The sequence below is a fragment of the Camelus dromedarius genome, chromosome 2 (genome assembly GCF_036321535.1).
Source record: "Camelus dromedarius isolate mCamDro1 chromosome 2, mCamDro1.pat, whole genome shotgun sequence".
NCBI classification, from domain to species: Eukaryota; Metazoa; Chordata; class Mammalia; order Artiodactyla; family Camelidae; genus Camelus; species Camelus dromedarius.
This window is the reverse complement of record NC_087437.1, coordinates 18,020,096-18,029,278: the sequence shown is the minus strand read 5'-3', so window position 1 is coordinate 18,029,278 and position 9,183 is coordinate 18,020,096. Positions and strand designations below refer to the sequence as shown.

At 56.0% G+C, this 9,183-nt stretch overlaps 1 protein-coding gene across 1 annotated transcript; it reads right to left on the bottom strand.

The window, feature by feature from the left end:
- Positions 1–6,824: 6,824 nt before the first annotated feature.
- On the bottom strand, positions 6,825–7,547 carry SOX14 (SRY-box transcription factor 14). Its single transcript, XM_010976757.3, has one exon. The coding sequence runs from the start codon at positions 7,545–7,547 to the stop codon at positions 6,825–6,827; it is 723 nt and encodes a 240-aa protein (XP_010975059.1).
- Between the last annotated feature and the right edge of the window lie 1,636 nt (positions 7,548–9,183).

Below are 9,183 nucleotides of genomic sequence, written 5' to 3'. Positions count from 1 at the left end.
CTAAATTAAGCATATAAATGACCTGAACGGGTGGCTTGGTATATTAAATTAAAAAGAGAAGAAGAACAATGATTCTCTCTTCCTTTACCCTCCCTCTCTGATCTCAGCCTGAAAGGAGTCTCGGAGAGATAAGAAAGATGGGATTTGGTCGCGCTGTTCTGGTCCGTCCTGCTTCTCCCGGGGTAGGGAGACAGTTAGCTGTCTTCCACTCAGGATATCCATTCGGGGTTCACAAGAAGCAGTCTCAAGCTGGGGCACATTTCCTGCCACCTCCACACACACACACACCCCGCCCCCCTATCCCAACAGAGAAAGAAGCCAAATTGGCTGTCCCAAAACCAGTGCTCTGCGGAACCTTTGAGGTGCGTGCGGGCAAGGCAGGCGGCTGTGAGAGGGCGTGGACACCTCTACCCTCGCCGAGGGGTTGGAGCCGCCCAGCGTAGGAAGAGGGCAGAAGAGGGCTCGCGTCTACGCGGGTATCCGAAATGAAAAAGCTGCAAACTGCGCGGGAGAAGTACGAGGGTGAGATGCAGAAAACAGAGCAGGGGCGCCGCCTGGGTTCTCAGATACCTCGGATGGATGGATTTTCCCCGAGAGATTATTTCAGTTCCTGAAAATAGGGCTCCGCTGGGCGCTGGCTGCGGCACTAGGGGTATGGGTATGCGCCCGACCCTGCAAGAAAGGGTCCCCCGGGTCGTGCAGGGGAGCGCAGCAGGCTCCGGGCCCCGAGGGAGCCGGCGGAGGATTGTTTCATTTCAAAGTGAAAATCTGCAGGCTTTGGGAAACGATATTCAAAAAAGTATATAATCTCCATATGCCGCTCAATGGAGGATCCTCATAATTTACAGCAGCAGATAAGGCTAGAGGGTGTAATAAAAAATCTGAAGCCCTCCCCTCCCCCTAGCCGGCTCCCCGGAATTGCACCTTGGGCAGCGGAGCAGAATCCGGAATGTGAACTTCTCCCGACATATGTTTCCCGCAGATAAGTAAACAATCTGGACGTGAAATGGAAATGGTAATTAATGCAGTAATGCTGTTACACCTCGAGTGTGCAAATCCCATTGACTCGCCGCGCCACGGGGGGTGCCGGGCGAACGGGGACTAGAGGAGTGCGCCTCGGCCGCCTGCTCCCTCCCTCTCTTCTCCCTCCTCCCTGGGTCCCCGGGCGGGGCGTCGGGAGAGCCCGCGGGGGCTTGGCCCGAATGCAGGAAGTCGGGAGTCGCTAAGCGGCTCTTGGGACGCCTGGCTCTCCGCCCTCCGCCAGCTGGGCGGGTGCGCCGCGCCACCTCTCCCGCGGCACCCAGCGCGCGTCTCACACCCACCTCCCCTCCTTCTCACCGCCGCTCTAGAGCCCGCAGAGCCTCCCGGCTCCGAGGTGCGGCCGGGCGCCGAAGCACCCAGAAGAGGCTGGGAGCGGCAGGCGGCGCCGGGGCCTGCAGGCGGAAGGGGCCGCGCCCTAGAGCTGCAGGTTGCCCCGCACGCGTCCGTCGCGTCTCATTTTACGTCTCCTCCCTGCTCCAGGCCGAGGGCAGCCCGCCCGGCTCGCAGAGTTTTTCTGAAGTCCCTACCGTCCCTGCCTTGAAGGCACGGATCCCTAATGAATTGCTTCTTTTCCTGACCCAAGAGTGAAAAAGTTGGGAACTAGCCACTAGCTGCCAGAGTAGCGCAACTCCTCCACTTTGCAGCAAAGAGGAAACTAGTGGGCTCTTTTCGGACACTGTCCGGCCTAGGCAGCCGCTCCCTTCCCCAACTCGGACCAAACTCTTGGGGGGCTTTGGAGGGTCAGAGAGGATGCCCAGAGCAGGAAGTCGAGGGAAGATGACGGAGAATCTAGGGAAGCTGACCAAGAACGTCCGGGACCAGTGGCCCTTTCCGCTTCCCCAGAGTACAGCTCCTACACTCGGGCCCCAGGGACAGGCCAGGAGTCCACGAGTGACAGCTCAGCTGGACGCAGGGCCGAGGTCTGGATGAGGAGGGGGTGTCGAAGCTCCTTCTTTTCTCTTACAGTCCCTTCCCAGTGCCAGGGCGGACGTCACCAAGCTTCGCTCCCCAAGCGCGCACAGAGCCAGGGTTAAGCGGCGGCAACCGCGAGTCTCTGGTTTGGTGAAGACGCCCCAGGATTTCAAGCGGCCCACACCCGCCCCCAACTTCATTATTTCTTAATTACTCTGCGACGGCCCAGCGCCAACCTTCTGGTTCCAGGACAAAGCTCATCCCAGTAACGCCAAGAAAGAAACCAGCCCAAGTAGCACTCCCGCACCTGAGTCTGCGAGGGACTCGGAGGCCAGGGCAGGGACAGAGGCTTGGAGCAAGCGCCCCTCGGCGGAGGCGGGAAGCACCAGTCCCGGTATCTCCAGCACCCAAATCTAACGGGCCCCTTCTGCCTCTGTCTGTCTTCCTCTCTAACACTGAGACACAGGTACGATGTGCTCAGTAAATAAAGAGACGAGAGTCCTTAACACGAATCTTGTGAATTACATGATATTCAAATTCAAATGACGTGAAATTCATTGTCCGCTTGCACAATGGTGACAAAAACTGAACTGGGGAGGAGCCGAAGGAAACGAGTCCTCGAGGGCAGTCCTGGCACCCTCGCTCGCCAAGTTTTCCAGGCCCTAGATCTCTCCAGAGAAGCTGTCCGGGCTGGAGACACTTCTCTGGATGGTGTGATGTAATGAAAGTGCCCTACGCCCCACCCTGTCTGAAATATCACTCTGCTTTACATGACTGGAGTGATTCCTGGAGGTTATCTAGATCCTGTTTTAAAATGCAAATGTAAAGGGAATCTCAAATGTCAGTCACTCACACCTCAGTATGATTTACTCTAAGTAGCTGGTCTTTCCCATCAATAAAGTTAGCAGTTCTAGGGAAATTGATATTTAAATGAGAAAACTCGGAAACTGGAAGGGAATCAGAGGTTTCTGGAGTCGGATCCAAAGCTGGGGGAGCGCATGAAAGGCTGCAGAGGCTCTCCAGCAGAGACCAGGAGCAGAAGGGGACCAATGATTCCATTTCTCCCAGAAGTGGCCAGCGTGCCTTTGAGCCAAATGGCTGTCAAGGTTTAAGAAAGAAAATCTAAATCTAAACCACTTTTGTCTTTGCCGCCCAGAGCCGCCGGCTGCCATCCCGAGCAGCGTGTTGGCCAGGTCTCCGCGGTCCTAGGAAGCACCCAGTAGAAGAAAGGCAGGGGCGAACGCAGCAAAGATCAGAGTCAATTTTTTGTTGTTGTTCCCTGGAAGCAGTCGCTCCCGCAGGCTAGAGGCCCCCAGGGCCTTACGTGAAGCCCCTTCTCGAGCGAGGCCCAGGCTTCGGGCAGAAGTCCGGGACTCCCGGGCTGCGGGAAGCGCGCTAAGCGCAGAGGGATAGACGGAGTCCCCACCTTTGGGGTCTCCGGGGCCCTGCTCGTGAAGGGAGCTCGCCTTCTCCCGGCCATGCAGTCTGTCCAAGGGGACTCTTGTTTGCTCTTGGCTGCGCGTCGCGCGCTCGGGAGAAGCGGCTCTCCTCGACTCCGGGCAGGCGGGGCGCTGCTCTCCCTACAGGTTTGCTTTAATGATTTTCTTGAAAGAAAGAGACAGTTGTGAGCAAACAGGTTTGACAGGGACTGCTCCCCCCCCACCCACACACCCTCAGGGGATTTCTTTTTGTCTGCGCCTGACTTCAAAGTCAGTAATCGGCCCCTGTCAGCGGCGTGACGAGGAGGATTTCGGCTGTTTGTTGGGGCGAGTCCCGGCTGCGCACCTCTGCGGAGGCTCTGCGGCCCGAGGGGCGCAGGAGGCAGGGCCGAGGCTGGTCCCTGCGGGGTCGCGGCTGGGGCCAGGCCTTAGGAGCGCAGACAGCTGCACAAGCCCTACTGCGAGGGAAGGAGATGAGGAGTGATTGGCAGAAGCGGCCAGAGCTAGGTCTGCGGCTGGAGGTCCCGGGACCTGCGCTGGGCCCTCCTCTCCCTGCTGGCCTGAAATAAGTCTCAGTGACCCAGCCGCAGGCGCACCCCAGATTCTTGGAGCCCCCTTCTGAGTCCCCAGGGCCGGGCTCAATTTGGACCCTGGTTTCAGTTTTCCAGCTACCGCCGCCCGAAGCCTTCCCCACTTGAACCCACCTGGCGCCCCTTCCCAGCCTAAACCCGGCTGGAAGTCGGCTGGACGCCCCTGTAGGGCCGTGCGCCGGGTTCCTCCTGGGGCTGGGGCCCTCTGTGCACCCAGGGCACTGGTGCGCCGGGCTCTGCGGGGAGATACCCAGACCCCTGTAAGCTTCATCTTAGGAGATGTTAAGGGACACTGAGCTATGAGGGAGATCAGGGCGGTTGACAGGACTGTCAGTTGGGGTTATATCAGACAGCGAAACCGCGAAGCCTCCCCCTTGGGCCTCCTAGGCTTCGTGGGGGCGGGAGGAGGGGCTTTTCTTATGCGCCCTGAGCCCCTAGACCGGACAGCCACCAGAGGCAAGTCACTTCCTAATTGTCTCGATTTGTAAGAGGGTTTTGTAATGCTAAGTAAGCGTGGCGCAGTCCACCCAGCCTCCCCCCACCAGTCTCTCAGCCCGTCTTTGTTTACCTTCGCCTGATCGCTCATTTATTTATCTATCTATTATTTATAGGCGTCCCCTCCTATTCAGCGCCCGTGTATGTTAATTGTGTTATACCATTTAATTCTAACATCGGTCTCAAAAGAGCTCTTAATGAGAAAAGCATATACAACATGGATCACTTTGCTATTCAGCTCAGCCAGATGGACAACTGCTAACTTTTTTTTTTAATAATGAAAATCCCCCTTTGACAAAGGGGTTCAGATGAATAGGCTCCAAATAACACCTCAAACATTTCTAATTGTTTTGAGGACAATATGCTAATCCGTGGTTTTCGGCTTTGGTGTCTGTTGACAACGTTTGCGTGCGCTTCCAGCCACCGACTCCTTTGGAAACGGCAGAGGCAAGCGCACAAATCCCTCAACAGCAGCAGAAAGTAGACAAGCCGCTAAACTGCCCCCACCCCCACCCCGCGCCAAATCAAAGCTAGTGAGAAAAGCCCCCGACCTACGGATAAATACGCGTGAGCACAGCTCTGGGGGTGAGACTGGGGACAGGAGACAAGAGATGGGGGACACCCTTTGATTTTGAGAACAAGTTCCAAAGAATTGTTCTGGAAGGCATCAGGAGGTCCTTTCTCCCAATGAAAAACAGTAATCTTCAAGCAAACATTAACCCACCCGGGATAAGAAAAAGGCTCTTTTCCTTGCTTGTTAAACGCGAAGGGCTACGCCTTATTCAATTTTTATGATGTTTAAAAAACTCATTGCATCGGAGCCGTGTCACTACCACCTTCCTTTTCCCTTTGCACCTGCAGACTCTTCATAAAAAGTCTCCTTCAATTCGGAGTGGTGACCTAGGGCACATTTTTCAGCATTTCTTAGACTTTTGTTTTTTAACTTAGGAGTCCCAAATCCTCAGAAGAGCCAGCAACAGCGTTTTCAAACACCTTGCTAAAAAAACGAAAACAAAAACAAAAACAAAAAAAACCTTTCCACCGCTCTTCTCACAGTATTGAACTTAAACACCCACCGCAGGATGCGGTGCTCTGTGCGCAACTGGTTCCCTGTAGATTCCGCGCTTCTCTCCATTCCTTTGGAGTTTGGTTTAAAAAAAAGAAAATGCTCTCAGATCTCAGAAGTCTGGGTTGGCCTTTATCTTAGTTCATTCGCTCCTTGAAGTGGTTTGACCACTTCGTGAAAAACGCAAGGAAAGAGTGATATCCCAGGGACAGATACCTTTGTCCAGCCTCTAAAGGCAAAAAGTGGATCCAGAGGGCATGATCGGGACAAAACCTAGACTCTGTGCCCCTTTTCACCCGGCCCACGGACCACCAGACTTGGCGCACGCAGACCAGCCACCAGCTGCCACTGCTGGAGTCACTCTATATCCTTTTAGCCTCCCAGCAGCCCAGCTCCCAGACCCACAGACCTGGCCTCTGGACTTCAGATTTTATGCACATCAAAGGTTACTTTTTGCAATGACAGATTGTCTTTATTCAAAACGTCTTTGTTCAACAAATGAACAGAGTAAGGAGGTGAAATCCTTCTAGGTACATTTCCAAGACATTGTCAAAACATTTATGACCATTTAGGATGTTTTTATTGTTTTAATTTTTGTTCACTTTCTACTTCCTGACTTCATAACCTGACATTCTGTCTAAAAGTAAACTTATGTCTCTAGGAGCACTGCTTTATACAAAGTAAATAACCATGTGGGTCCTTTTGTTTTACCTTTAAAGAAGCAAACACTATCATGGTATGATTTTAAATAGAAATGTTTCCCTTTCTGTAGTTTTAAAGTTTTAAGCCTTTTCCCCCACACATGAAGAGCAAATGGCACCTAGTTGTGTCTGATGGCAAAACACAGAGACACAGCTAACTCTTTCTTCAGAGTGCGAAAGAAAATATATATATGCATATTCTAGATATAATACTAGGATCTGGCAGATCTGGAGTCCAAAGCCCATCAGAGAAAAGAGAAGGGGACATAAATAAAGCAAAACTGCCTACTTTTTTTTGTCCAAAGAGGGTACAGTCAGAGGTTTGTTTTGGGACAGGCGGGCTAGGGACAGCTGTATAGCTGTCATAACGGTCGCAAGTTTCTGGCACCTGTCTGCGCCTTGGGTCCGGGAGGACGCCCCTACCATCCCCGTGGAAGAGAGAGAGACAGACTCTGGGGTAGGGTAGAGGGTGGCGGCAGGGGTGACCCGGAGTCATCTGGAGGCCCCGGCTAGGCGCAGAGGACAGGGTGCAGACCCCGCTTCCAGGCTGCCCTCCAGGTCTGGCAGGCCGGGCTGGGGGTTACATGGCTGTGGCGTGGGCTGACGAATAAGGGTCTATGCCAGTCTTGGTCATGCCCGGGAAGAGGATGTAGGCGACGGGGGGCTGCAGGGTGGAGGCAGACCAGGCGGTACAGTTACAGGGCACGACGTAGCCCGGGTTGGTGGGGGACGGGTGCGTGTGCGTGTGCTGGCTGGGGCAGCTGAGGCTGCCGAAGGCGCCGTTCTGGTAGCCCAGGGTGGATGCGTAGGGCAGCGCGCCGGTGGCCAAGGTGTGGGGCACTTCACCCATCTTCTGGATGGCGCTCGAGCTAAACTGCGCGGGGTCCAGCAGGGAGTAGGGCGCCGAAGCGGGCGGCAAGAAGGCCCGAGCTTTCTCGGGCGCGCTCAGGAGGCCGTCGGAGGCCCCCACGGGCAGGCCGGCCGCCTTGAGCGGGTCCGTGTCGCCCAGGTAGGGCAGGGGGAAGACATACCTGTCCTTCTTGAGCAGGTTCTTGGGCTTGCGCCGCGGCCGGTACTTGTAGTCAGGGTGCTCCTTCATGTGCTGGGCCCGTAGCCTCTTGGCCTCGTCGATGTACGGCCGCTTCTCTGCCTCGGACAGAAGCTTCCATTCGGCGCCTAGGCGTTTGCTGATCTCTGAGTTGTGCATCTTGGGGTTTTCCTGGGCCATCTTGCGCCGCTGGCCTCGGGACCATACCATGAAGGCGTTCATGGGTCGCTTGATGTGGTCTGAAGGTTTGGACATGGTCCCGGAGGCTAGGCGGGTGGGGGTGGGGAGTGCAGGAGCTCTGCAGGCGAGCCTGGACGCGGTTGTCGGTCTGCCTGTCTGTCCGTCCTGAGCCGGGGCTCTGCGCTCCCCTCGCCTCCACACCAAAGAGGGGAAGCCAGAGAGAAGCGCTAACCCCGCAAAGTTCAGCTGATCATGCCAGTCTCAGCACCCAAGCAGGCCCCGGGGGGGCGAGTAGGGCCAGGAAGGGCGGGGGAGGAGAGGGCAGCCTGCTGGGGGGCTGCCGGCACCAGAGGCTGAGACCCAAGTACCGAAGTCTCTGGGATTAAGTGGCCAGGTAATTTGCAGGCGAGGGCAGGAAGCTCCTCCTTCTCCCCGTCTCTACCTTCGCCTTCTCTGGTTCTCTTCTCTCTCGTGTCTACGGCCGTGGCTCCCTCCCCCCGCCCGTGGCTTTCCGGAGCCTCCTCGCCTAGAACAGCACCTGGCTGAGAATGCGGGGAGGCTGGTGAACGGGAGCCAAAAGCGGCGAAGTTCAAAGGCGAGGTGGGCCCGGACCGCAACGCACTCTGACATAAGCGCGGGGCGGTGACTCCCCAACCTGGGCTCCAATCAGCAGCAGAGAAGGCGAGGGGGCGCACCTGCCAACGCGCCCGCGTTGGAAAGACTGAGCGCGACTGCTGGGGGCGGGGAGAGGTGTGAGGGAGAGACAGAGAGCGAGAGAACCGAGCGGCCAGCTCCGGACTGGGGACTCGGATGCCACATTGTTTCTGGCACTGTCAACAAACAAAACTCCCCGCGCGGGTTTCCTTTTTCGACTGGGCAAAGGAGTGGGACTTCGAATACAAAGACCAGGGAGGGGCAGCAAAGGGAGGGAGCCGAGGGCGCGTGTTGATAAATAGGACAGCCTCGCCACGAAATGCAAGGGCAGCACTTTCCCCCCTTGTCAAAGATCCTTAGAAGAGAAAAAGAATATATCAGACTCAGGTTAAAAAGCGAAATAAACTTTTCGCGCCGCGCCCTCGGCGGTCTTTTGGCGGCGTTCTCCTGGGACACCGGCGCGGCTCCGCCTCCACTCTGCCCCGGGATGCGGCGCCTGGGCAGAGTGCTGGGCCCCGGGCTAGCTCAGCCGTGCGTTCCAAGCCGATGCCCGAAGGCCTCCCGTCCGGCGGTGCAGTTTTCAAATTCTGGTTGGCGGGCCTTTAAGAGCACCGCGACCAGCTCTTCACTTTTATGAAAGAGACGGGGGATGGGTTTCCATTTCGATTTCTATTTATGTTATTATTTAGTGTTTTTAAACCTCCAACTTTCCCTACACATCTGTCCAAATCGCAAGGACAATCTGGAGGCCAGCCGGCGCGCGGCGGGGCAAGTGAGCTTTCCCACTGCCCCTTCTGCAGCGACCCGAGAGCGGAGTCTTAGGCTGTATCCGCACCCGGGGTCGGTTTGTCCCTGGGCGCCTCTTCCCACCCAGCGAGAATGCGAGACTCGTTTCTTGCGTCAGATGAACATTCTTCGGGTAAAGAGGACGAAATAACCCGCAGAGCCAACCTGCGCGCCTGTTTCCTTTGAATAATTGCCTGCCCGGTGTGAAATGCCCTTGGGGGAAATATTTATTAAATGGAAACCATTGTCCCAGGCCCAGCAGGACCTGCGT

Coding starts and splice junctions, on each gene's coding strand:
- SOX14 (XM_010976757.3), bottom strand. CDS start 7,547: ATGTCCAAACCTTCAGACCACATCAAGCGACCCATGAACGCCTTCATG.